The 27997-nt window shown below is 54.7% G+C and overlaps 2 protein-coding genes across 6 annotated transcripts in view; one reads left to right on the forward strand and one right to left on the reverse strand.

The window, feature by feature from the left end:
- Positions 1 to 27997, forward strand: part of MAP1LC3B (microtubule associated protein 1 light chain 3 beta) — a 155554-nt gene that overhangs the window by 79270 nt on the left and 48287 nt on the right. The window lies entirely within an intron of this gene.
- Positions 1746 to 27380, reverse strand: KIAA0513 (KIAA0513 ortholog). Of its 5 annotated transcripts, XM_051805744.1 has the most exons (14): positions 27203 to 27380; positions 25158 to 25314; positions 12564 to 13068; positions 11687 to 11786; positions 11084 to 11157; positions 10892 to 10962; positions 10142 to 10349; positions 9718 to 9758; positions 9194 to 9275; positions 8539 to 8616; positions 6899 to 6928; positions 4417 to 4497; positions 4022 to 4116; positions 1746 to 3911 (listed from the first exon to the last, which is right to left on the reverse strand). In XM_051805744.1, exons 3-14 carry the CDS (start codon positions 12923 to 12925, stop codon positions 3862 to 3864), a joined length of 1272 nt encoding a protein of 423 aa, XP_051661704.1. In that variant the 5' UTR covers positions 12926 to 13068; positions 25158 to 25314; positions 27203 to 27380; the 3' UTR covers positions 1746 to 3861. The 5 variants fall into 5 exon arrangements, with proteins under 5 accessions (XP_051661704.1, XP_051661705.1, XP_051661702.1 ...); XM_051805745.1 differs by lacking the exon at positions 25158 to 25314; XM_051805742.1 differs by lacking the exon at positions 27203 to 27380 and having other exon boundaries at positions 25158 to 25751.

The following is a 27997-nucleotide window of genomic DNA, read 5'->3' on the forward strand; positions in this document are numbered from 1 at the left end:
AAATCTTGAGCTACTTACTGATGGAGAGGACTCCCCTCCTCCTGCTCCACACACTGTGGCACAAATTATGGCCCAACTTCACTGTTGTTCAGTGATGAACATCTGAAAAGGCTGTGACAGATGAGAGAGGGGATGATTTAACAGCCATAAATCCAGCCAGCTTAGAGGTGTTTTTACAACCAAACCCATCTTGAATCCCCTCTGTTATGAATACTTATCACTCCCAGACACTACTACAATGGAAAGATTTTTAACAGCTTTAATAGAGACGCAATAAAACCCCCAGAGCCCGGCAAGCAGACGGCCTTTGATCCCTCCCAAGTGAGGGAGAGGGGCTGAGAGCTGCTCACTGTGCTCAGGCTTGAAGGACCAGAGCTGGAGCAGCCACTGGGCCACTGCTGATCCTGGGTTTAATGGATGGGTGGCATCATCCCAGAGCTGGATCAGTTTTCCTAAAGCTGCTGCACGGTGTAGTTAATACCCCACAGGGAAGAATGGGGAGATGGGCTGTGGCTGTAATGCCCAGCACCCTCCTGCTCTTACCTTTCCCAGGGTCTCCTCCTGCAGTTCCCCACATCACACCTGGTCTAACCCCCCCTCAGGGATTTTAGAATGAGGGTCATTTCAGCTCAACCAATGACCCGCCTGGGTGGGCTGACACCCCTCAGCTGCCTCTCACTGCTTTTAATGCAGCGCTCTTTAATTCATTAATGATTAAATGGGCTTAATGACCACCACACAACGAGCAGGATAGGGATACTGCTCCCAGGAGACCCCCCACCTCCAGGTTAACTCACCATGGATCTCACTCCCTCACAGTTGGGGATTAAGTGGCCAGAGATCTCCTTCCCTCTTGCTGTGCCTGCTGCCCCTATAACCTCCCAACCCCCTTCTGCAAGCACCCAGCCTGCAAAACCAGGAACAGGGAGGTGCTGGGGTGCAGCCACTGCAAAGGGCACCTGGCGCTGAGCAAATACCTCAGGAATAAGCCCCTCCTTTCTTATACACACAAACTTATCAGGCACAACAAGGTGATAAGGAATCCAGCAGATGGAAGGAACAAAAGTGATCCCAGGGCATGTGGATGGCTCCTGGTTTTCCATAGCTGGGCAGTCCACATCCAGGTAAAACACCAGGTAAAACTTCTGAGCATGAGCTTTGGGGATGGTGGTTTCTGTGGAGGGTAATTAAAATAAAAAGGAGTGGGGCAAGTTCCTTCCTAAGAGAAACTTGGCCACAAAACCCTCCCCTTGGGCTACCAAGGGAGAAACCAGCCCTGCAGGGCAAGGAACAGGCTCAGCTTGGCCATATGGAGACCCAAGGGGACGTGGACTCCGAAGCCTGGGTGGAGGATGACACTCCCAGCCTGTTAACCTAAGGGAACATCTTTTTTTAATAGGATAATAGTGAGTAATTGATTTTTAAATACACTGAAATCAAATGTCCTGAGGCCAGAGCAGGATCTCAGCTCTGTCATCAACTCAGTGGTGACTGGCAGAGATTGAGAGCACAGGGGAAAAGAAAATAAAAATTAAATCTCCTTCATGTGCCTCTCTGGCTCTGGGGCAAATACTAAAGTCTCTGTAAAAGGTGCATCAATTTTTCTCTATTAAAAAATAGGTCAGCAAAAGACAGATGATGATGAGGGCAGAACTGGGAAGGCACCAGGGACACCAAGGCCAAGCAGGAAGCATGGAGAAGGTGGTTAAAACACACGACAACAGTGGAGCACAAAAATTTAATATTTAAGGTAATTTATTCCAATCTCTCTCTCTCTCTCTCACCCCATCCTTTACACAGTCCCGGCTGAGAAGGGTTTATGGATATTTTTTATTTGATTTTAATTATTTTTAATAGAAAAATACACATGCAAATAATATACACTTCAGCGCTGAACTTCTTTTTTCATGTTGGGAAAAAAAAAATAATAAAGAAATAAAGGAGGATTTGGGGAAGACCTGAGTGGAGACAGATACAGGGATGTCATGGGGATAGGATGCTCCAGGATGCTGAGCTGCCTGTGGTCCAGCACATCCTGTCCATCAGGAAGGTGTTCATGGAGCTGAGGGGCTGCTGGAGGGACCAATGTCTGCCCCTCACCCCAGCAAAAACCCTTCTCCAGTAACTCTATCCAGGTTTGGGAATGGCCAAGGGAAAATTTGTGCTGGATCCATCCTTCCTACAAGACCCAACGTGGAGCCAAGTCCCATCCCCAGCAGCAAGGGAAGCCCAGCTTAGGTAAAAGCATCACTTTGATGCTCAGAAATAATACCAGAAACTAAGAGCTACATGGAAAAAATACCATTTTATGCTATTTATCCTACAGGATACAGCTGGCAGCATGGGGAAAAATGGACTGACGGTCTCTTGAAACCTAGACTTGTGTTTCAAGATGATGTTTTTGGGGTGAGACTGAATGTTGGACCTTTGGCTGAGCAGGGCTGGGGGTTTCTGACCCTATGGGATGCTCCTTGCAGAGGGGAGCAGTGATGTCCCCGTGTCCCCAGTGATGTCCTCATGTCCCCAGCCTCTCTGCAACCACCATGCCAAGATCCATGGGGAAAAATCAGATATGCTGCACAGTGGGAGCTGCCATCCCTTGAGCAGAACGGGAGATGTCCTTAAGACAGGGCTATTTCAGGTCTGATGGATGATCAGCTGGAGCAAAGAGGCTGGGGAAGGAGGGGACAGCGAGGAGCAGCCTGGGGAAGGAGAGCGATTAATCTGCTACCACGGTCGCTGCGGGAAGCCAGGAGGCTTTGGGAAATGTCACAATCCAGCGACATCCCAACACTGACAGGGCAGCAGGGAGCAGGATGATGTGCTTTGCTGCCTCCTCCCAAGCCACGAGGTTCTCCTCTGCCTCCTCTTCCCACAATCCTGCCCAAGGCCATGGCTTTTTTTCCTACTGATCCAGGCTAATGATATGAAGCAAACTGTGTTTCCTCTTTGCCCAGAGGTACAAAACCACACAGGCAGTACAGAGAAGGTTTCCCAAGGGAAGGATTTCCTTCCAGCTCCCAAGGAGCTGTATCCTGAGCACAGTAGCAGCACTTTGCCAGCCCCATCTCTGCTCCCACCAACCCCTCGCACTGCCAGTGTCCCCAGCCAGTGGTGACATCCCTGGATACACAACACAACCTGAGTGACCCAGAGCCTCCCGTTGGCTGCTGCATCCCATCATCCTCCTCAGCAGCCGGGACAAACCCACGTGTTCCCAGCACCCGGTGCCTCACTACAGACATATGGAGATGGATCAAACTGGGGGCAGAGCCGACTGCTCCCCCTGGCACTGGCTTCCTCGGTGGCTGGATGCAGCCCCCGTGCCTGGATGTGATCCCTGCCCTCTCCTCCTGCATCCCTAGTACAGTTCCAGCATCTGCTGCGCTCATCAAGGGGATGGCGGCAGGGAAAAGCAGCCTTGGATACCTCTGGATTTACCACCATCCATGGCAGCCTCAGAAAAGCACCGAGCTGCAAACACTGGAGACCACAGCAGCCTTTCATGGGGGGCTGAAGACTGAGCACCTGGGGGCTGCACAGTCGCTCTCTTTCTGCTTTTGCCTTGTGATTTGTTTTGCTTTTTAACTGACAAAGTTCACTTTTGGGACTGTCTACTCTGAAAATAGAGGCAGGAGGGTCTGGCGAGGGCAGGGGGCTCTTCAGCTCCTATGTCTACAGGCTGCCCTGGTGCAGCTCTAAAGTTTGTTGGATGATCATGCAGGTTTTATTGCAGCTTGTGTGTGTGATTTTTGTTGTAAGCATCCCAGCTTCAGCCTCAGGTAGCCCCGGAGGTGGGTTTCTCTCCCCTCCCCACCTGTCCGGCTGCCGTCTCTCCATCACCACGTGCCAGCCAGGAGGCTACTCGGTGGCCATCTGCTCGATGTGGTCACTGAGCAGCTTGTATTGCTCTGCAGAGGAGAAAGAAAAGAGCTCTGGGAGGGTGCTGAACCACCCCATCTACGCTTCATCCCTCCAGGACCCCATGATGGGGGTGCACATCCCTTGGGATCTCCCCTACCTTCATCCAAATTGCCGATTGTCGCCTGCTTCTTCAGGAAGTCGCTGCAGAGCTTCTTGTTGAGGCCGAACGCCAGCATGTTGTGAATGAAGGTGCTGAGGGAGAACAGAGATGCTCTTGGTGAGGGAAGGGCCAAGCTGGTCTTTCTTCCCCCCACATTCCTCTCCCTCTCCACAGCCCCTTGTGCTGGGCACTGGGATGGTGCTCAGCTGTGGTAGAGCTCTCCCACGCCCTTTGGCACCTGGATATTCAATATACGGGGCAGGAGCAGCTCCCAGGGGGAAGCTTCAAGCACCCTCCACACCATAAGGGATATCTCCAGTGGGGGAACATCTGTCAGGTGTCCCCCCTCCACAGCTGGTCCCCAGGAGGGCCAGTCCCCCTGCCCTGCTCACCCCAGCTGCCCAAAGGTGATGTTCTCGTTGAAGCGCAGGCTGTCGTCACGCTCCTCCTGTGTCATGTGGCACCACTTCTCTCTGAAAGGCACAAGTCCATCTGGCACCACCATCACCCCAGGACCCCCTGCCTGCCTTCTCCCACCCTAGGCCATGTTGCTGGAGGACAGGAGGCCATAGAGGGTTTCTCTTGTGCTGGATGAGCTCGCAGGCTGCATCCATGCACAGATCTCCTGCCCTGGGGCAAAGCAAGAGATGCCCCAGGGAAAGGTCTTATTCAGCCTTGGCTTTGTCCTGAAAGGCCTCGATTAAGAGCTAAAACTAGCACTGACTGCTCCAGCACAGAGCTCACCTTCAGTGCCATTGCTTCAGCGAGGGGGATGAGGAGGAAGCAGGGGGATGGCCATCCCAGCAGGGCTCTGCTGAAGCCCCCCAGACTGGAAGGGGTGCCAGAGGGGGTACCAGGCACCTCTTCCCCCATCTGCAGCAGGGCTCCAACTCCCTGAGCCCCAAGCAAGCTGCTCCCCAAACATACCTCCCCCTCCGACAGCGCAGGGGGTTCCCATACCCCTCCCCACGGCCCCTCTCCAGGGCTGATGTGCCAAAATCCCAGTGGTGCCCTGAGGATGCCCCGGCTCCACTCCAGCTCCCTGCAACTGCAGCATTGCCTTAAAGGATGGAGGATTTTAAGCTCTAGATGTTTGCAACCAGCTCTAGGCAGTGGCAGGAGTCTCCATCCCAGGAATAAAGCCTGTGCCTCAGGGATGTCCCTGGGGTGGTGGCAGGGGGCTCAGTGCATGCATGCCAGGGAAACTACAGCCCCACAGTGAAGTCAGGCCCTTCCCAAGAAGTCAGGTGAGATTACAGCCAAGGATGAGACAAGGAAAAGCAAGGAAAAACAGGGATAGGAAGAAGAAAAATAGCTCTATGGAGGAGAAGGAAGAGGAGAACACCAGGAGCAGAACACACATTTGTAGCTTGCGGGAACGCCAAGCAGGAAGGGGGGGTCTGTGTTGGGTGGAAAGTACAGCTGGGACAATGGGGTCTCACCCTAAGTTCAGTGAGGTTGGCTCAGCCCAGTGCACATTTGCGTGGCTGAAACTGGAAGAGGATGAGTGTTCAGCCAGGCTGACCTCATGAAGGGAGCCCGTTCTCGTTAACCCAGCCCAGCCTGGGTGTGCGAAGCTTTTAAGCTGAGCCTTCATTTACCAGCTCATATTTATAGGGCTCTGGAAACACATACAATATGTTTAAAAGGATTAAAAAAAAAAAAAAGGTGTAATTTCTCCCAGATAAAGCTTACGATAACAAATAAAACCTACAGCCAAATCTGGAGGCTGAAAAGAGAGGAGAAAAATTAAGGGGCTTTGAAATCTGGAAGCAAAACTTCACAGAACCCACTGGCTCGCTTACAGAAGAAGCATGTTTGTAACATTTTTTTTCCTGCCTTTTTATGTTTTTGAGGGAGGAAGGAGGGAGAAAAAACATTATCAAAGTGGCCCCCTCAAAAAAAATTGGCTGTGTTTCTGGCTTATTACTGGGGAGTAACATGCCTGGGAAGGGGGAAAACCCACATGTGGCTCCACTCAAAGCCTTTGATCTTCATACTGGCCCAGCAGGGCAGGCTCAGGGGTGAACAACCCCATGGGCTGTGGGGTTGTATTTTGGGGTATCCAGGAAAGCTTTGCAGTGACTGGAACTGGTGAGAACTGTTCATCAACTGCTCAGCATCACCCCTCTTCCAGCAGCAGCATTCCCCCCTCACAGCAAACCTGAGCAGTGCTCGCTCCAAGCAATATTTAGGTTATCCATTTGCCAATACATTCCTTAGCCACACGGAAGATTTACTGCCAGACTTCAAAAAACCCTCATCCTCTTGCTAATGCCACCACTTGGAGTGATTTGCTCCAAGATCCCATGCTCCAGCAAGGAGCAATGACTGTCCTCTGCCCTGATGCCAGTTCGAGGCACGGATGGATGTGGCTCCAAGGACATGCTCCCAGTTGTGACATGCAGCCCCCATTTGCAATTTTAATTTTACAAAGGGATGGCAGCAAAAGAGTGCATTAAAAAAACCCAAAAAGGACCAGCTTTTCCAGCTGGCAAAGGATCCTCAGCACCTCTGTGTGGCAGCAGAAGCCAGGAGCAAGCGGGAAAGACAGGAGAGGGGGATGCTTTCTCCACAAAGAGACTCAGTTCATGTCCAAAACCTGCCCAGAGGGATGTTCCCAGCAAAATCTCACAGCTTAAAACTATTCATGTTCCTTTTCAAAAACCACATTAAAGAGGAACCATTTTAAACCTCTCTGGCCCTTCAGTGAGGGTGATGCTCATGGTCAAACCTTTGGCAGCCATTCCTCCCCAGTGGAGAAAGGACCTTCCAGAGCCCCCCAAAACACTTTACTCCCCTCCCCAGGGCAGGATTTGGACCTGAAGTGAGCATCAACCTCTGGACACTAATGAAGTACAGGGACAGACACACCTCTTCTCCTCTTCCTCCCCAGTGTTCCCTCTGGAGCGGCAGCAGAAACGGGGCCGACAAAAGTGGTGCGTGAAAAGATCATGCAAGACAGAGGGATGGAGGGGAACGGAGAGAAGAAGAGATGGAAGAAGGTTGTTAGAAGGCAGAGAGAAAGGAAAGAGAGAGAAAAAGAGGAGTTTAGTTCTGATTCCTTTCCCCCCCTCCCCACCCTCCCCCCACAGAGGAGAAAAATCCTCCCCAGGTCTCGCTGCAGCCCCAGGAGGACACGACCCAGCCACCCCAGAGATGCCCTGGGCACCCCACAGAGATGGGGTACCCCGTCCCCAGGGACCCTCTGGACACCTGCCATGGCCAAGCATCAACCTGGAATTTCAAACCCAGCCCTCACCAACCACCTTCTCCTGCCAGGGATTTCAATCCTCAGTCCATCAAGCAGCACCCCGGTTCACCCAGTGGCTCCTGTTATCCTCTGCAGAGGACTACGGGGGGGTCACCACCACCTTCCAACCCCCTCTGAGATACTCAGGGTACTCCAGGCTGCAGCTCCCAAAGCTCATTTGTTAGTCAGGCTTGTTTCTGCAGCAGAGGCAGACTCAGCCATCAGATTAATTGGGAAAGGCACCCGGAGCAGAGAGCAGCTGCCGGTGGCGTATGTCCTTGTGAGACATTTGCTGCTGCTAATTTGGGGCTTAATCAAAGCAAATGCAGTTATGGTTCCATTACTGTTCAATAGCCTCTTTCAGTGCTTGCTAGGGAAAAAAAGGAAGAGCATTAAAGACGAAAAAAGGGATTGATCGGTGCGCTGAGCCTGGCAGAGCATCCCAGGGTGAGAGGCAGAGCTGCTATGGCTTAGCTCAGGATTTGGGGAGGACACAGGCAGACTGGCTGCTTCAAGAGGTGCTGTCAGTGCTCAGAAAAGGGGCCACTCGAATGCTCTGAGCTCGAGGACTCTCACCCCAGAGCTCAAAGCCTCAAGGCACTCACAAACAGCGGGAGGGTCTGGCTTCGGAGCAGGGAAACTGCAGTCGAGAGGAGGGAATTGTTTGAACCCTCACAGCAGCCCCATGGGGGAGCAAGAGATGGGCATGAGCCTGGAGAGTGTCTCACCCACCCCTGCACCCTGAGGGGTCCCCATGCCCAGGCACAGCCACCCTGTGACAAGAGCAGCCCCTTCCCCTTGCAGGGTTTGTCCTAATCCTCCCAGCTCTCAGGGCTGGCCCTGCTGCCATCCCCAGCTCTTGTCCTTGTGGGTTACCCAGGGTTGGTCACCACAGCCCTCCTGGGGACAGCAGGGACACAGGACATCCCCTCCCATCCACTGCACCTCCCTGAGGGCTGCACCAAGCATCTCCCAGATCTGCTGGCAAACAGCACCAACAGCCTGAACCCTGGCTGGGATTTCTGGGCACACCTCTAGGGCTTTGTTCTTCCAAAACCAATGCAAAACAAGCAAGAAAACCTTCAAATTCCTATGAGGATGTGGATCTCACCTGCCCACCCCACCACCCAGTGGTCCCAGAAGCTTTGCAATCCAGGGTGGAAAGCAGAGCGTTTCCCCATGGTTGTTCATGCTTAGGCCTTAGACCCTGGGGGGCCTGGAGGGGACACAGAGTCTCCTTTTCCCACCAGGAATGTCCTACCTGGTGGTGGGGGATCGCTTCCTGCGCTCGCAGTGCACGGCATCAAAGAAGGCGGCGTTCCAGAACCGCAGGTTGTGCCTGCAGGAGGGAGGGAGATGTTGGGGAAGGTCCCTGGTATCTGATTTAGATTAGATAAAAGGAAGGTTTTTTTACAATTAGGGTGGTGAGGCCCTGGCATAGGTTGCCCAGAGAAGCTGTGGCTGCCCCATCCCTGGAAGTGCCCAAAGCCAGGTTGGATGGGGCTTGGAGCAACCTGGTCTACTGGAAGGCGTCCCTGTCCATGGCAGGGGGGTGGAATGAGATAAGCTTTGAGGTTCCTTCCAAGCCAAACCAGTCTATGATTCTATAATCTCCCCAAGCCTGTCCCCATATCCTCTCAGAGCCAAGCTCACCCACTTCCCAGGGGTCAGGAGGTGACTCAAGGATGGCCCAAACAAGTCTGGCAGATTTGATCCATTTTTGGACCAGCTCTTTTGTGGCTGCAAACATGCTCTCATTAGCACAAGGGATGTGCCAAAACCCAAGGTCACCTCTGTTAGAGGCAGCAGCTTAAAGGCACTCATGAACATCTGGAGAACATGTGGGACAAGAGGACAAACCCCCTCCCCATGGAGGCCAATGCCAGGCAGGAACCAGCTCGCCCTGGGGGCTTTACCAGATTGGCTGCTGCTTGAGGTGCATGTACAGGTAGATCTTCTCTCCTTTCTTCTCCTCCTCCTCTGGGCTCTGCACAGAAACTGGGGGGGGGGACACAGTCACATGCCAAGGTCTGGATGACTCCCAGCTTCCCACCCAAGCAAAGATTTTATGCCCCCCCTCCCAGCTTGGCATCCGAGAAGCGGTGATGGTTTGCAAACCAAACACTCATCTTCAATACATCCACAGCAACATGAAGAGGAGCTTTGGCTGCTTTTTGTGGGCAGGTATTAGCCCACTAATACTCAAGGGACTGGACCACTGGTTTGGCAGCACACACAGCGACTGGGGGAGACTGATGCACCACAAAAGTGCAGGGCAGTGGATGCCCAAACCTCTGCAGCCTGTGACACTGAGGACAAGCTCCTTGAAGGACAAGAGTTGTGATTGTTCTAAAACAAGGAACTCCAGCATTTCCAGCCCTCTCTCCTTCCCCCATGATGCCTTGACCATGCCCACTGCAGCAATCCTGGCTCCACTCACCCGTCTTCTTCAGCTTCTCCTTCGGTTTGTCCTCACCTTCGCTGTGGCACAGAAAACAGTGTCAGCTCCCAAAAGTCCTGTCCCCCCTGACAGCCCATGATGCCCCTGGTGAAGGAAGCACCCTCATTTGAAAGACCCCCTACTCCCGTGCCATTTTCCCTGGGGCCAGAAAGGTGACTAGGAGATGGTGGTGTTCATCCCAGTCAGACCCAGTACAGAGATGACGCAGAAGACCACGATCCTGGAACCACATAACTCCACACCCAAGGGACACAGGACTCCCAGACCATGAGGTGACAATGACTAGTGCACAAAGCATGGGACCAGGCTAGAGACCACCTTCCCATGGCCATGGTAACCCAGGAGGTTTCTGTCTTGGTCACAGCCCCAGCCCACCCTGCCCACCCAATGGAGTGGTACCCACTCGCTCTTTTTGGTGGCAGGACCCTTCAGTTTGGTCTCCAGGCCCCCAAAGAAGCCCTTGACGTTCTCTGTCTTGGCTGATGTGTTTTTCAGCAGCCGCTCTGCGATGTCCTTCTTCTCCGCCAGCCACGTGTTCGCCGACTTCAGGTACGAGTCGATGCTGCCCGTGGGCTTCTCCTTGGCCTCCAAGGGCAGAGCGTGGGGCTTGCCTGGGGGAAACACATCAGGAGCTCAGTGAATTCCATGGTCCTGAGTGCTGACAGCTCCTGGGGAACTTGCTCCATCTACAAGATGCAGCACAAAGACCAGGAGCCAGACGGAAACACCCAAGATCCTATCCCACCCCAATTCCTGTAGGTCTTTATCTTCATCCACATTTTGGGTAGAAAATCCAGCCCCTCTGTGGAGGAGTGGCCACCACACACCACGTAACAAGCCAAGGTGCTTCTGGGCTGGGGTGTTCACATCCTACACCCAGGGTCGGGGAACATCTGGGGGTTGTCACATGCAAACATCCCTGGCTAGAATGCCAATGCCAAACCAGCATCCCCATGAGCTACCACCCCAGCAAGGGGCTCTGCCAGGTATCCATAGATTCTCAGACATGGAGGCTCTTTTCCACTCGGTATCAGTGTCACCCAGAACAAGGCGAGCTGGGATGCCCCTCCACCACGCTTCCCATGCACAGGGCTCACATCACACAGGTCCCCAGCACCAGCAAAGCCTGCACAAGGGTGCAGATGCCTCTTACCTATGTAGTAGTAGGTGAAACACATGGTCATGAGGTTCTTGGCGGGGCTGAAATCATCCATCTGGTGACACCTGACATGGAGGAAGGATTCAGTGAAAACACCCAGTGATGGAAACTCAAACAGCCTCATGGCTCTGATCTCAGGGGCTTTTGGTGGTTGCAACAAAGCCCCAGACTCCCCCCAGGACTTACTCAAACAGCACGAGGGCGAACGACTGCATCAGGCGGTAGAAGGTCTGCTCTGAGACACACTTGGAGTTGCAGCGCTGCAGAGACAGAGCCCAGGGTTCAGCACAGCAGCAAGAACAGCCTCAGCCCACCCTGGGACCTCCACCATGGGACATGGGTAAAGAGTACACACAGCTAGGCTCCCTCTCAGAAACAGTGGTTTGCCTCTCTGGATGGTTCTTTTAGGGAATAGGTCATTTCCAGGTGCTGGTGGGATTTAATTTTAAATAAAACAAATGAGTGCTTTCCCACATTGCACTAAGTATGTATTCAACTGCCTTGAGATGCATTTATTCACTCCTGTACTCCTTGTGCTGAGGTTCCTCCCTTTCCTCAAGTTTCTGCCCTCCAAAAATACTGCTTTGGGGTACAGTTAAATTCCCCTGGCCTGGTTTGATCCCTGTATGGGCCATTCGCTTAAGAGCTGGACTCGATGATCCTTGTGGGTCCCTTCCAACTCAGAATATTCTGTGATTCTGTGTGTGATTCTGTGACTCTGACCCTCCTGCCCAGGCTGTTCAAAAGTCTAGTGAAGGATCTCTGCTCCCTCCCCATCACTCCCCTTACCTGGGCGCTCACATATCTCGCGAACCACTCCCTGCCCTTCCCATTCTCGCTGCTGCAGAGCTCACCAAACCTGGCCTTCTCCTCTTGGTCCAAATCCTCTCTGAAATGAGGAAAAATTTAAAAAACACCATTAAAGCTGAGGATGTGACCGGCGTCCCCCAGCCAGCCAGCACAGCTGCGCTCCCCCACATGATCCCTGAGCAGCAACATCCCGGCGCTGCAATGCCGGGAGGAAGGCAGAGGGGAATGGAAGCATCCATTTTGTCATCCCTCAGCTTACGCTGCTCTTTTATTCCTCCCTGGCAGGGGGGAAACCAAAGGCAGAGGGAGGAGAGCCAAGGATGGTGCGAGCAGAAACTGAGCTCCAGAGACAGGCGCGGTGCCCCAGAGCGAAAACAAGCCCTGTTGCTGCTCATCACGCTCCGTCTGCTCGATCCTGCTTGACGCGCTGAGACACCGCGATACAGAGACCACAGGGATGGGGACAGAGCCCAGGGCTGCCTGGGGGTCCCGGGGCACGTGTGAGCCACCGGCATTTGCACGGGCATCAGCAGAGATGCGCAGTGGGGAGAGGAGATGGAGACCCCCGGCACGGTGAGCCCCCTGGCACAGTGAGCCCCTGGCAGGGGAAAGGGGACAAAGAAGAGGGGAGGGAAGATGGGGGTGGAAGATGAGCTGGGATGTGCTCAGGAGAGGGGTGCAAGCCAAAGCCTGCATGTCCTCTTAGCTCCGATGCTGTGGAGCAACAAGCTGCATTAGCCAAGCCCAGGGAAGGACACAAACCGATGCTCTCGGAGTGGGAAAGCAGCCAGATCTCATCCCATGGGATGTTCCCTGGCAGCAGGCTCAGCAGCACTCACTGGCCCTGCTTGCTTACCCCCCGGTGAAGATCTTCTCCACGTAGTGCCTCATGAACTCCCGGCGCTCGGCCATCGCCTCGTCCCGCGCCGACTCCGTGCTCTGGCTGGAGGAGAAGGACTCGTTGGAGGAGGAGCGGTGGTAGCCACTCCAGTGCCGGGGAGAGTCACCCATGTCATTCTCGCTGTCCGCCGACTCGGTGGCATCGCTCTCCTCCCCGGCCACGTCCCCTGTGTCCCCCAGGTGCCCGTCCCCTGCATCCCCCAGGTGCCCGTTGTCACTGGGGGCAGTGGGAGGAGCGGGCTCTGAGGGGTCGCAGGTGGGTGTTTCAGCATCAAAGTCAATGAGGTTCCCCACGGGCACATCCACAGGGGCCTCCATGGCTCTCCTGGGGGATGTGGTGGTGTTGGAGGGACTTGCTACTTGTCCTTCTGCCCCTCACTGAGGTGTGGAGGCCATTGCAGGCAGGATGCTGGCTAAGGCAGGCAGGACCTTCTGAGGGGGGGCAGGTTAGCACAGGACATCTGAAAGACAGAGGGAGGATGAGAGTGAGGACAGGTCCCCAGAGAACCACCACCATGGACCTTGGGCAAGGCCACCACCTACGATGTCCCCAGGATGTCCATCAGCAGCGGAGGGACAGGACAGGGACACACCAGGCAGGCAGGGCTGGCTGCTCTCCATCAGCCACGTGAATCAGCAAACCCATGCAGTGCTCATGTGCTTTCAGCACAGTTCAAGAGGGTTTTCCATCCTTTAGCCCAGAAAAGAGACAGTTTGAGCCCGAGCTCCATATGTCATATTTGGGATGTGACATCTCGCGGCCTGACGGGCAAAACTGGGCTGGCGTGAGCCAGCAGCTGGCAACACACTGGGCATTCTCCAGGGCAGCCCTGGAGAAACACCCTCCTCTCTCCTGCCCTCCTCTCTGCTCATGGGTCTGTCTGACCCCATTTGGAAAGGGGATCATCTCCGAGGTGGAGCATCCCAGTGCTAAACACACATTGACTTAAATGGGGAATGGAAAGGGGATGCTGGACACAACAGAAACTGTAATGGGATGAGGACATAGGGTTCTGAACTGCAAATAATTACTTTTGGCATCCAACCCAGATTGCAAAGGTCCTACAGAGGAGGTACAGAGGCCACAGGCAGCTCTGCTCCAGGAGCACCTGCTGGCAATGGACCACAATGCTCCAGCATGTGCCCATCCCAGACAGCACCTCAGCAGCTGCTGTGCAGCAAAAAGGGCAAAGAAAGGGCTGCCCTGAAACTGCTTCTTCATCACAGAGTCACTCATGTCCTCTGTGAGAATGTTTCTGCTCCAGGAGGTGGCAAATGATGATGTCTGAGAGGGGACCCTGGTACAAGCAGCCCCACTGCAGCATCCGGGCATGGGGCCAGCACAAGGTGGCACAGGAGCAGAGACAGCAGCACAGGTGACAGGTAACAGTGACAAACCTAGCACGACAGCAACATTGACACAGCCCCACTGCCTTCCAGGGAACTGAACCCAGGACACAGGCAACAAGCCCCAGAGCAAAAGTACCCAGATTTATTAGCATACCCCAAAGGACAAATGTCCAGTTCATCAGACAAAAAAAGAGTTCAAAATAAAACCAAATCTGACGTGTTTCACTGAGCAGAGCACAGTGTCTCTGGGAAAATAACCCCCGGGGTGCAGGAGGAGCATCTTCCTCCTCCTCCTTCCCATTCCCAGGGACTCTTTGGGGCAGTGGAATGCTGAGACCCACAGGATAGCAGGGGAATAAAACACTGCAGCCTCCCTGAGCATCAGATAGCTGGGAAAATCCCTTGTCCCACAGTCCCCAGGGCTGAGAAACGGAAGGGACAGAAAATCAAGTCACCTCAAGTGGCAGAAATTTGGACACCAGCACGCACCCACCACAAGCAATCACCTCCCCCTCCACTGGCACTCTGTTCTCCCCCCTTCCCTCACACCAAAGACACTCTCTCCTCACACACACCTGAACCTGCGTCCCGGGAGAGCCACATGCTGCACTCAGGGAGCTGCCGAGGCCTCTCCCTCTGTCGGGAGAGGAGCAGCCCAGAGGCTGCGGCACAGCAGGGACTGGCGGGGTGCCCGTGGGGAGCCAGCCAGCTGCAGCCCAGCTCGGCATTCCCGGTAACCTGACACCTCCAACCACCCCGTGAGCTGCAGGGACCTCGCTGTGATCCATCCATCCATGTACCCACCCATCCATGCATCCATCCATGCATCCATCCCTCTGCCCCCCGCCCTTCCCGCTCCCAAGGCAGCTGCAAAGTCCCTTTTGGCACCGATGGAGAGAAGGCTCCGGGGAGACCTGAGAGCCCCTTCCAGTGCCTAAAGGGGCTCCAAGAAAGCTGGAGAGGGACTTAGGACAACAGCCCGGAGTGACAGGATAAGGGAGAATGGCTTCCCACTGACAGGGTAGGGTTAGATGGGATATTGGGAAGAAATTCTTCCCTGTGAGGGTGGTGAGTCCCTGGCACAGGTTTCCCAGAGAAGCTGTGGCTGCCCCATCCCTGGAAGTGTCCAAGGCCAGGTTGGATGGGGCTTGGAGTAACCTGGGATAGTGGAAGGTGTCCCTGCCCATGGCAGAGGGTTGGAATGAGATGAGCTTTAAGGATCTCCCAGCACCCCTAAATCCTGCATGGTTTGCCCCTGGGGCTTTTTCCAGGTGTGCTGGATGCTGAGGTCAGGTTTGATGAGGGACCTCAGCAATTCACACCTGAGAAGTGGGGTCCAATCCCAGTTTGCTGCGATGGAAATCCCAGAGGGGAGCAGAATTTGGCTAGTCTGAGGCCCAGCTCTCCTTACTTCCCAGCCACAGGGCTTAGATCCCCATGAGCTCCTTCCCACCCTGTCCCCAGAGCTGGATGACAAACTCAGATAATCCCTGTTATCAGCTCAGGCTGTGGGTGACATCCCACATAATGACAATGCTCGAACCCTCACTCGCATCCGCATCCTACATGGAGACAGTGCTCCAGCCTGGAGCTGTCAGGATGATTAAAAACCATAATTAAAGTGAAGAAACCTCTGGCTGTCTTCTTGTAGCTGCAGGAGTCCATCCCTCCTGTCTCTCCGCTCCCTGGGTGCTGGATGGCACCTGGACACGTAGCTCAAGGGCTCGGAGAGCCCCTGGGGACATTCAGCTCCGGGAAAGGGGGAAAGACACAATTAATATTCTTGCAGGACTTAGCTTGGCAGTCCAGAGGGGATGGCTCTGCTCCCTGGGACATTGTGCATGGACACAGCCATGAGCTCCGCAGAGATCTCCGGCAGTGCATCCATGCCCTGCCAAGGGATGTGGATGCCAAGGGCTGTGTTCATCCCGCTGCTGTGCGGGGGCGAGATGCTCCTGCAGCATGTGGGCAGCATCTTGCCCTGAACAGGGCAGGGCTCGGGCTGCTCTGCAGCAGAGGTTGTTTAAACACATCCCGTGTTTCTGTTTCTCAGCTGTGTGTCATGGGACAAGTCCTTCCTGACCTGCGGGAAGGGGGTCAGAGCATTGCTGCCTCCTCCCATCCCACATCCTGCTGCCCTGGAGAGGATGCAGCCCTGATGCAGAGGGACACAAAGGGAGTCACCACTGCTGGAGGGACAGGGAAAAGTGCCATTTCCCAGTGCTGGCACTTTTCCACACTGCAGCCCACCGTGGAGATCCACTCTTGTCCCATCACCCTGTGCACAGCACACCCAGGTCCCGGGGGCTTGTGTTGCCCACCGTGCAGCTGGTATGTGGAGTCTGACACGGGAATGCCACTTGCTCCCGCTGGGGACACCACACAACCATCCCCCTCACTGCACCCACGGGTCTGTCCCAGCCAAGCACGTGCCACGGCGGGCACTGAGCCAGCCTGTCAGGGCTCTGCAAAGGCACCGTGGGCAAAGCTGTGTGCCTGCCAAGGAAAACTCCCTGTGCCGTAAGGGAACGGCCTGTTTCCTCCCAGGGAACTGGTCAGTCCTGTTCCCCTGTGTCTCTCCCACAGGGAGAACAGCCTGGCAGCAGGGTCATGGCTGAGGGATGGCAGACCCATTGAGTGCCAGACCCATCAAACCACCCTAAATCCGGAGGTACCGCAGCTACCCCATCCCAAAGCGCCCCACAGACGTTCAAACACACAAACCTCCTTGCTCAAACACCAGGACTTTGGAAAGCTGGAACTCCCCCACGCTGGATCTGCCTGTCCCCGCTGTGTATCTGCTCTTCTCCCGGCACTGGCAGCAGGGACACGCTCCCTGTTTGTCAGGGCTCGAGCTGTGCCCTCGCTGAGGCGCAGCTGTGCTGCAGCACTGCCCAGGAATTACTGCTCTGCAACTTCATAAAAATAATTCCCCGAATGCCAGGGGGGCTCTGAGCTGTGACCGGCACTCAGCTGCGCTGGCACAGGTGGAGCAGAGACCACACACACTCGGTGCATGTCAGGGTCAGCACCCAGCTCTGCCCTGAGCCTGCACTGGGGTCCCTGTCCCTGATGCAGGAGGATTTTTGGCATGTGATGTGTGTTGGCCGACTGGGTCTTTTCCCCAGCGGCATCTCCTCTCCTGACCCCAGTGTCAGGGCACTGCTGCCGGGTGGGCAGCACAGGCAGGATCTTTCCCCTTCCCCAAACCAACTTTAACCCACACGGGGCACTGTATCGAACCATCTCGCTCGGCCCTAATAACGGAGCCATTTCCAGGGAATCTGAAGCCCAGCAGCTCCCAGCTTGCTCCGCTTCCCAGAGAGCCCTTTCCCCCCGCTGCCATCAGACACCAGATGGCAGCTCCCCATTCGCCTGGACTTCAGAGGGGAATTAAATGTCTCTTGAATAGACCTGCGCTACGTAAGCCGGGCTTTTGTGCCGAGCAGCGGCTTCTCCTTTCACACTTGGAGCAGCAAAGCCCTTACACCCCCCACGACACACACACACATCCCCAGGAGCCCCAAAACGCAGCTGCTTATTGCACAATTCCCATTTTCACCAGCAAAATTCCATCCCGGGGGGGGCCAGGCTGCATTTTGGAAATGAGCTCCCCAAAAGGCACGGGTGGTTTTCCCTGCCCTGAACACACTCGGTCCCCCACTCCCACGGGAGAAGCTGCCTCCAAGCCCCTGTGGATGGGTTAAGGATGCAGCCGCCACGGCAGCACAGCTGAAGCCTTTTGCTGGTGGAGCCTGGGGACCCTCGGAGCACATGGAGACCCTCCATCCTTCCCACGCAGGACGGATGGATGCATCCAACCGATGTGCTGAGTTTAAAGGGAGGTGGGTGCTGACGAAAAAGCAGGTTACCACCACCCGGCGGGAGATGGGGAAAGAGGACGGATTAAACCCCAGCCGTGCCGAGGCCTGTCCTCGCGCGGGGTCACAGCGGAGCTGGAGTCCCCTGTCCCCATCCTCCCTCCCTCCTTCCCTTCGCTTTTACCTGCACCCAGGAGCCTCGGAGCACCCCGGCTCGCCGGTGGGTCAGCAGCATCCGGCAGGGCTGTGTCCGGCGTGGGCGCCGGCGGTGGATGCGGGGCAGGGACGATGCGATCCCTCCCTCCGGAGCCCCGGCGCATCGCGGGTGCCCACGCAGCACGCACGGCTGCGCGCACAGCCCGGCTGGCGGCTCCCGGGAAAGGCAAGGGAAAACCTCATTGTGTAATTTGGCCACGGCTTTCACGGCCGGCCGAGCGCCGATGTCTCTCCCGAGAGCCGCGCCGGCCCCTTTTCCTGCGGCAGCGGGCCAGCGCGCAGCCCCCGAGAGAGCAGGGACCCCCGGGAGGATCCTCGCACCGAGACCCTCGCCCCCCAAAAACAGCCTGTGCAACGCCCTGTGCGCTCAGACATCCGAAATGTTAACCAAAATCAGGTGGTATCCCCCTCATAGAGGAATTCCCCAGCCCAAAACAGCCTGTGCACTCACATATCCGACATAGTAACCAAAATTAGGTGGGGTCCCCCTCAAAGAGTTCTCCAGACCAAAACATCCTGTGCAAGTCCCTGCACATGCAGATATCCAAAATATTAACCAAAATTAGGTGGGTCCCCATCAAAGGGGAATTCTACCACTCAAAGCAGCCTGTGCAAGCCCCTGTGCATAATGACACCTGAAATATTAAACAAAATTAGGTGGAATCCCCATCAAAGGGGGGTTCTCCAGCCCTTTCCATCACCTTTAGATGGTTTTTAAGCCTCCCCATCACTCAGACCCCTGAGGATTGTGAGTTACCTGCTCTGCTCCTCCCAGGTGAGACACTACGGGGGAAAAAAATGCCGAATTAAATCAGAGATGGGAAAGTGGCAGTGGGGAGGAGGAACTGGATGGTGCAGCAACGGGACAAGGGCAATGCTCAGGGGAACTGCTGCCTGCTCGGAGGCAGCACCACTGGGGTCCAGCTTCTTTCCTGGTCCCCCAGAGAAAAAGCTCCAAGGGTTTTGTGGCAAAAGATGGGGAAAGGGTGAGAACCCTGGGAGGGCTGTCCCAGGGAGGGTGTTACAAGCCTGAGTGGCAATTCTGGGGTGCCCTCAATGACAAGGAGTCTCTAATACAAAGAGAATTAAATGACCGTGTAGAGGAGGCCACCAACCCCTCCACTTCTGCCCTTGCCAGTATCTGTGCCAGGGCATCTCAGCCCTCCCAAAAGGACCCAGGCAATGCCTGCATTAGCCCAGCAGGTCTCTCTGAGGGTTGGGGGAGCAGCAGCCCCCCTCAGGCAGTGGAAGGCACTCCCTGACAGTGAGGGGAGGCTGGAACCCCCCACCCTTCGTGTCAGCCCAGTATCCCTAGTCCTGCTTTTCCTCCCTGCTCCAGCATCACCCCAACACTGAGCAAAGTGCTTTTCCATGCATCAGAGCATCTCCCATGTACAGGGAAACATTGACTGCTGACCCAGCACACCCTGAAAGACTGGCAGCAGAAGCCAGTCCTGTTCTGATCCCCTTGAGGAACAAAAACCAGGCTTGACTGTAAGAACAGCATCTTCCCCCTCTGGAGATGCCATGGGGGGATGGCCCATGGGCAGAAAACTGTATGAACCCAGGGAAATATTGCTGGGATGAGGATTGCAGCATCCCTGGCAAAGCCTGGCCAAACCCAGGTGCTGCCACATAAGGGCACCCTGGGAAGAGAGTCAAAGTCCTCCGCGGGCTTTTCAGTCCTCTGGAGCCAGGCAGGAGTGAGGGAGACGAATGAGTCATTCCTGCCATGGATCATCCTCGTCAGGAGATCTCAGATGGTGCCAATTAGTGTGAAACTGCTCATTGCCCTCTTCAACCCCACACGGAGGGGATGCTGCCACCCCCCCATCATCATCACATCAGCCCACGGAGGAAACAAGGCGCTTGTGACACAACGTTTTAGCTCAGCAGAAATCCGAGAGCATCACTAATCGACTGTCTGCCAGGGGTGATTATTATAATTAAGCCAGACTTCAGAAATTGCAAGTGACGTGTAAAAACACCTCCCAGATCCCCAATTTTTATATAACACAATGGGGAGGGTTTTAGTGCCTCCCCCTTGCCAGCTCTTGCTGGTTGGGTTTTCACGTGGATGGCTGATCTTTATTTAGTTATTTTTATGTGTTGATTCTGCTGTTGACCCAGGATTTGAAGCACAGGAGATGGAAACCCCAGCAGTGCACCAGCACACATCCTCCTGGCACCTGGAAGCATTCAAGGCCAGGTTGGACAGGGCTTGGAGCAGTGTGGTCTAGTGGGTGTCCCTGCCTGTGGCAGGGGGTTGGAATGGGGTGATCTTCAAGATCCCTTTCAACCCAAACCATTCTACGGTTCTAGTAAGTTTTGTGCCTCTTCTCCCTGTTTCACCTCCACCTCCTCCACCTCAACTCACAGCCCTCCCCAGGAATTATTCCCCTTAACAAGGTGCTGGGAGATCATCTACCCTGTTACTCTGCCATGGCTGGAAGCAGCCAAGGACCAGGACAGCCCATTTCCACCAAGGGTCATGTTGGGTTATCAACCCTCCTGCACCCATATGAGATGTCCACGATTTTTCGAGCAGCTTGTGGAAACCTCTCCATGGTGGTTCCCCTAAAAACACTCTCACTCCTGGGAGGGCAACCCCTCTCCAAGCTCCATCCTCAGCCTGAAATTATCCCCCACAGCCTCCCTGTTTGGCAGCCACATCTCTCCTCTCCTCCAGCACCCTCCTCCCTCCTCAGTGCACTCGGAGCCCATGGGCACCCACAGCCCCACCAGCACCGGGGTTGCAGCTGCAGCGTTGGCACAGGGAGAGCTGCCTCTGATGTGGGTGTTCATCACTCCCTTCCCTTTCTGCAGACAAAGGCTCTGGGGGTGGCTGTGTCTGTCACACACGATAAGTGCCCTATTTTCCCTTCCCCATCACAACACGGCACGACTCCAGCAGCAGCAGTGACACAGCCGAGCTCGCATCTGCCAGGGATGGATCTCCAGCACCAGGAGGGAGGCAGAGAGGAGGGTGGGTGCTGAGCAGAGGGTGACACCCCCACCTACTCGGCAGCTACAACAGGAAGCAGCTCTTTTGTGGAAGTTACTGAGGTATTGGGCAACTTTTTGCTTCACTCCCTTGCGCAGCGGGGCCAGGCACAAGGGCCAAGGGAAGAGCAGCAGCTCCGGGAAGGAGCCAGGGTTTGGACAGCAGAGGGACCACAGAATAATAGAGTATCCTGAGTTGGAAGGGACCCACAAGGACCATCCAGCCCAAATCCTGGCCCTGCACAGGCCCAACAATCCCACCCTGTCCCTCATAGCGTTGTCCAAATACTTCTTGAGCTCTGTCAGCCTTGGGGCCGTGACCACTGCCCTGGGGATCCTGGTCAGTGCCCAACCACCCTCTGGATTAGGAACCTTCTCCTAATATCCAACCTAAACCTCCCCTAACACAACTTCATGTCATTCTCTCAGGTCCTGTCACAGAGAAGAGGTTTGTGCTGCCCCTCCACTGCCCCTCATGATGCAAAATCTCACTGTAAGGAATGGGGGCAGAGCAACAGCAGGGAGAAACAAAATAAAAGCTCTGATAAAAGCCCCAAAGCCAAGGTCCTGTAACACCAGTGGCCAGGCTGGCCCCACGGTGAGGGCTGAGTCCCCCAAAAGAGGGGCAACTGCTCTGGGTAGAGCTGTGCCACCAGCACAGCAGAGCCAAAGCACACAGAGAGGGACAGGGGCAAAAAGATACTTCAACATCACCAAGTCTCTTGCGCAAGGATAAATCAATTTGCATTAAAAAGACTCACAACAGGAAACCATCCAAGCCCCAAGGGATACTCACCCTCCTTGACCTCATGGGCTAAAAGATTTGCTTCAGACTCCCAAGAGAAGGAAGATGTCAGGTTCCTGGTGCTGATCTGGACTCCAGAGCCCTCTCCCAGCCCAGACTCCCCTGCCCAGCCCAAGAGCTCCAGGCCACTCCCTGAGCCCTCAAACCCAACACCCCAACACCAGCACAATGCAACAGAGTGTTGCCACACCATGTATGGTTGTGACACGGCTGCTAAAAACCTAAATAAGCTGCTCTTCCAGACTGGCCCTCTGCAAATCCCTCCTAATCCAATCTGGTTTATGGCATTAAGTTGGACCCTCCCGTACTGAACGCCCCTGTTTGCACAGCAGTTGGGAAAATCCTTCTGTTTCCTTATTCCTGGTTGACTCGCCAGTGCAGAAGTCACCAGAGCTTCCTTCTCCTCATGTATGGAAGTGGCTAAGGACAGGGATACGCCTGCACTCCCAGCTTCACATCCTGCTGGCACATCACCTGCGTGTCACACCACTGGTCTGGGCATGGAAAACCTCCCTCTGTGCTGGTGTAAAGAGCCAGACACAGCCAGGAGTTCTCCTTTGCTGAGATTTATGTCTTTTTAAAGAGTTTTCTCCACCTTACTCAGACACAGGGGAAGACCTGGAGGGGACAAGCCCTGTGCTGACCTCTAGCTTCTCTCTAAATCTCAGCTGGGATCCAAGTTACAAACCAAGCTCCAGACCATGGCAATTTGGCGTGTTGTTCACACAGAAGATGCCAGAGCACATGGATAGATGTTGGGGATGCTCTGCCCTCCCTGAGGCCATCCCACAGCTGGATCCCATGTCAGGGGGACACGGCTTACCCCTCTGCTGAGCAAAGCAGAGCTTGGCACAGGCTGTCAAAGCCACACACCTCCATGATGCTAATTCCTTCAGGGAGGAAAAACCCTTCCCGTGTCTCCCCGGGGTCCTCTCAGTGAGCAAACATCTGTCACAGCACGTGTGCTAGAGGAGCTCAGCAAGGCAGGCGAGTGAGGATGAAAATGTTATAATTACCCTCAGCCTCCCTGGAATCTGCAGAGCACCAAAAAGTTATGCCACAGAAAAGGAAACCTATTTTTTCTTTCATAAAAGGAAAGCTGAGCCTATTTATAATGGGAAACACAGATGGCTGAGCTCACACAGGCTTGAGCAGCAGGACTGGGGGGCTCCTCTCCCTCTGCTTCCCCTCCAGACACACCCGGATCACGTTTGGCTCCACCAAACTCTCAGAACAGGAATATCCCGGGCCTGTGCGGGCATTCGTGACTACCTTTGCTTCCTGCAAGTCCACATGGCCCTGGGAAAGAGCTCCAGGGGAATTCAATTCCCGGTAAACCAGTCCTTGGGAGCATGGAAAACCACACGTGGCGCACTAGCAGTGGCAGAGCTGGGAGGAAGGAGGTTGGTTTTGATCCCTCCCGCCCGTGCCAGGCAGCGGGATGGGTGAGAAGCAGGCGTGGGGCTGCTGGGAGGGCAAAGGTTGCAGCTCAGTGTTCTGCTGTCCCAGTGTCACAGGGCTGGGGACCTCACCAGCATCATGTGGTGGCTCCCAGAGCAGCGTGAAAGGAGCCTTGGCATGGCAGGGTATCCCTTGGTTCGTGCAAACCAATGGGATTCATGGGGAAAGGCAGCCTGGAACTGCAGCTCTGCACTGGGCAAAACCCCACTGTGCCTCCCCCAGCCTCCCCAAAACAAGCTGTTGGTGACACCTGCAGTGCTTGTGACACTTCAGCGCTTGCCCAGCACAGCACTTGTGTCCCATGTCCCCTCTCCCTTTCCCAGCTCAGTTACCAGAAGCCATGGATAAGCATCACCTCCAACCTCACCGTGTTCCCCAGGCAGTGTGGTCCCTCACCACTGCCCCACGCACAGGAGAGGAGGTGGTGGGAGCCCCAGGATCCCCAGAGCATTTGGACATGAGCACAGGATGAGTGCAGGGGATGTTTAGGAGATAGAGAGGCCACAGCACCAAAGGGAATGTCACCGGCTCAAGGGGACAGATGACTTGAGCCCAGGAATGCAGGTGTTAAAGGTGTGACATGCTGGCAGAGGACTGTTTGCCATTTTCCTGCTTTTATTTCCAAATTCTGACAAAGACTAGGATTCCTGAGAAGGCCACCTCACCCAACCTCTACTGAGGTTCAGGTGTGACCTCCCTGCAGACCTCCCTGCTCTCTGTGTTCTCCTTCCCAACACCACCAGCACCTCTGCAATCCCCACCTTGCAGCCCGGAGCATCGGCATTGCCATCAACTGCCCCGGTCAGCAGCAAGGGGCAGGAACACAGAGGACAAAAGAATCATTGCATTTCCAGAAAGGGAATCAGTCTACCCCCAGGGAACTCCATCCCTAATTGTTTTGCATTAAGAGCTTCCAAATTCATGAGCAACATAACCAAGAAAAGGATAAAAGCAACTAAATTAGCTCCAGGAGCCATGAGAGGCAACTTCACCTCACAGTCCTGCAGCTCTCTGTGATGCAGCACGTTCCTCCCAATGGGATCAGATGGGATAGGTCAGGCTGAGATGGAATGGGATGAAATGCCAGCCAGCCAGTGCCAGTCACCCCTAAGTGATATTTCTTAACACAGACCAAATCTACCCAAACCAAACTCGTTTCAAGTTGGGGTTGGAGCAAGTTAATCTTTAAGGTCCCTTCCAACCCAAACCATTCCATGAATCTATGATTTTACTTGCACCCTCCAAAGCTGCTTCCCCAGCACAACCCCCCACGCTCTCTGGAAGTGCCTTGTGCACTGTTATTTCCTTCCCAGCTCCAGCAGCCAGCAGTGACTCCCAGCTCTCTGTTTGTGTAAAGCTCCATCACATGCCGGATAACAGCCCAACAAGGAATTTATAAATATCGTCTTTGGAGGCAGTAATTGTCACTCCAGCCATCTGTTAAACTGGGACCAGGCAGCAGTGCAGGGACAAATCCAGGGAATGGATATGTCACAGCGATGCTGTGGATGAGCCTCTGAGGGGGAGCAAGGGAGATACCACAATGTGGGGTCTTGTGGGAGCTGCACTTTGATCACTGACCCCTGAGGTCACCCTTCTCACCACCCGAAAAAATGCCCAATTTCCAAACTACACCAGATATGCCAACTGTTACCATTCCACACCTCCTCCTTGCCATGGGAGTTGCAGGTCAGTACTCAGTATTTCCTCCCAGCAGACTCCACCAGCAGGTGGGATCAGCTGTGACACAGGGTGACACTCACCCTCCAGGCACCCCAAGGGGTCTCTCCAGCCCCAGCCCACTCCCCAGGTTGCCCCCCAGCCCCAAAATGCCCTTTACTTTCAGCCCCAGCCCACTCCCCAGGTTGCCCCCCAGCCCCAAAATGCCCTTTACCTTCAGCCCCTGGACGGTGCCTCCTGGAGCTGCTCCTTCCCAAAGTGTCTGGCAGAGGCGATACCCTGCGTGCCCAGTCCCGGGCGGACACAGCCTGGCGTGACAGAGGCAGTTCCGCCACCATTTACCGGTGTCCAATGATTAATTAAAGCTACAGCTGACAAAGTAAAGGCCAAACAAGGTGAGGCCGTGATGCACCTGCTGCTTTTCCCTCTCCCCGGGCGCCGCCCCGACGTGCCGATGGGAGCTGCCGGAGGGACCGTGTGCTAAAACACAGCCACAGGCAGGACTGGAAAGACCTGTTGGTGCTCCTGCTGCCAGAGCCACGAGGACACAGGGCTGGGACAGGAGGTGTGGCAGAGGCCAGCAAAGCTGGTGTCACCACCCCTTGTGCCGTCACCAACACCCTGTGCTTGGCAAAGGGTTGGAGACACTTTAGCAGCCGGCTGGATGCATCCCACATCCCAGAAAGTGAGTACAAACCTATTTAACCCCCTGTGAGGCTGTGCCCACTAAGGGAATACAACCATTTAATCTGTCTGGAGGCCCCTGGCCTGTGGCTGGAACCCCCAAATGCTTAAGGAGTAACCCCCCATCCCAAATCCAGAGTGGATGGGATGCCCTAAGGCAGCTGCTTCCAATCCCCATCTCCCCTGCTCTGACTGCAGCACGAAGTGCCTGCAAACCAGAGCAGCCAGGAGGAAAAAACTGAAAAAAAAGGGGGAAAAAAGGCAGCTTTATTTCTCCCTGACATTTAATAACCTTTATTGTCCTCTGAGCGGCAGTTTCCCATTCCAAGAGCCAGCAGCACGGCTGATCTTCCTCCAGGCTGGAAGCTCTTTGGAGCCTGGCAGCTGCCCCATCTCCTCACCCTGCACCGACAGCCAGGAACCCCAAAGGGTTCAAAAGGCACAAAACAGAAGGAAACGCTGTGGGATGCTGGGATTGGGCTGTCTCTTCCGGAGCTCACTGTAAACCCTTCATCCCTGCTGCATCCAGCAGCTCCAGGATTCACCCCACAGCATTCCCAGGCTGCTGGGGGTATTTTTCAGCACTGAGGTTGTACAAAAGATTCCAGGGACACAGCAGAGCATCTGACACAACGAATGAGGTATTTACCAGGCGAGGGGGAGAGTCCCTGACAACTCACAGGAGGCAAAAGCAGGAATTAATGGTGCTGCAATTCCCACTGCCTCCGTCATTAGGGAAAGAAAATGCATTTGAGCAGCCTCACTCGAATGCACAAAGTAATTTGTTTTGAATTTAATGTCATCCCGCTTCCCAGAGATGGGCTGAAGCTGGGAAAAGCCTCTGGTTGTATCAGCCATGCATCAGAGAAGATGGAAAGCAGAGGGGATTTGAGGAGTTTTATAGAGGGGAAAACTCAGCTAAACCTGCACCGTGCTGGTGCTGCAAGAGGCTGTGGCCCCTAAAGTGTTACAGACATCATCACCCAGAGCTGCTGGCTAATAAAATTCCTAAAATCAGCTTAATATTGAATATAATTTTTTATGAAAGGTATCAGGAAGGTTTTCTCCTGACCACCAAACTCTGCATCACTAAACCCAATGTTGCCATGTCCTGGACAAGACAGCGGCATCACCTCACCTGAAAGCACAAGTTTTGGGGCAGGGCAAGAGAGGGAGGGGGGAAACCTCAGTTTTACCTGGGATTTAATCCTCTACTGGAGCCCTGAGCTTTGCACAAGGAAGTTGGGATTTTCCCCAGCATGACTTGCTGCGTTTCCTCCTCGGGGCCTCTTGTTTGCACAGGCGGCTGGAAATGTTTCCTCCTCCCAGCGCCACGAAAAGCTCCGGGGGGAGCAGCCCGGATGGGCACCCACATCCCTGACTTCCCAAATCCCCAAAACACCACTAATTCAGGAATCAGATTGGCCCAGATCACCCCCCCTAAAACCTGCAGAGCTCCCCTGCACCTCCTGCTTCTGGCTTTTAATCCAAGAGCACGGCGGGGCCGTGTCAGGGTTGGTAATTCAAGTCAAATCTCCAGGTGCTGCTGGAATACAGAAATAATAAAATACAGACCTGGGGGTCCCACGGCAGCAAAATCACTGGGTTTTTTCCTCCAGGGCTGGAACAAGGAAGAGATAAACCACGCTTGTTCCAGAGCACAGGCAAACAGCTGCTTATCACCACGTTTGCAGCCTCAAGGCTATTGAACAGTGTCAGGAAAAGTATTATTCCTCCCCGCTCGCGGGAAAGTTTCTATTTTTGGCCCCTCCGTCACAGGGAGCCGCTGCTTGCACCCGCTCTGGGCTTGGAGAGCAGCCAGCCCTGCATCCCCCGGGATCCCTGCAGAGCCCCTTCCTCCCCCCTGCCAAACTCACCAGTAAACAGCTCAATTTTGGGTAAAATAAAAACAGTTTTGGTTAAAACTTCAGTTCACCTCGATTTGATTTTTTTTGTTGTTTGTCTTTTTGCCCTTGAAATGGCATCTCTTCTGGGAGATGTCATTGGCATCCTGGGGGATGCTCGCCTGGTTCAGAGGTGTGACCCAGCCTAGAGAGGAAAAGGCTCTGGGGAGGCCTTAGAGCCCCTTCTAGTGCCTAAAGGGGCTCTGAGAGAGATGGAGAGGGACTTTGGACAAGGGCCTGGAGGGACAGGACAAAGAGGAATGGCTTCACACTTCAGGGAAGGGTTAGAAGGGATATTGGGAAGAAATTCTTCCCTGGGAGGGTGGTGAGTCCCTGGCACAGGTTGCCCAGAGAAGCTGTGGCTGCCCCATCCCTGGAAGTGTCCAAGGCCAGGTTGGACGGGGCTTGGAGCAACTTGGTCTAGAGGAAGGTGTCCCTGCCCATGGCAGGGGGTGGAACTGGGTGG

The sequence above is a fragment of the Manacus candei genome, unplaced genomic scaffold (assembly GCF_025592945.1).
Source record: "Manacus candei isolate 608988 ecotype Guabito, Panama unplaced genomic scaffold, ASM2559294v1 h1tg000065l, whole genome shotgun sequence".
In the NCBI taxonomy this organism is placed as follows: Eukaryota; Metazoa; Chordata; class Aves; order Passeriformes; family Pipridae; genus Manacus; species Manacus candei.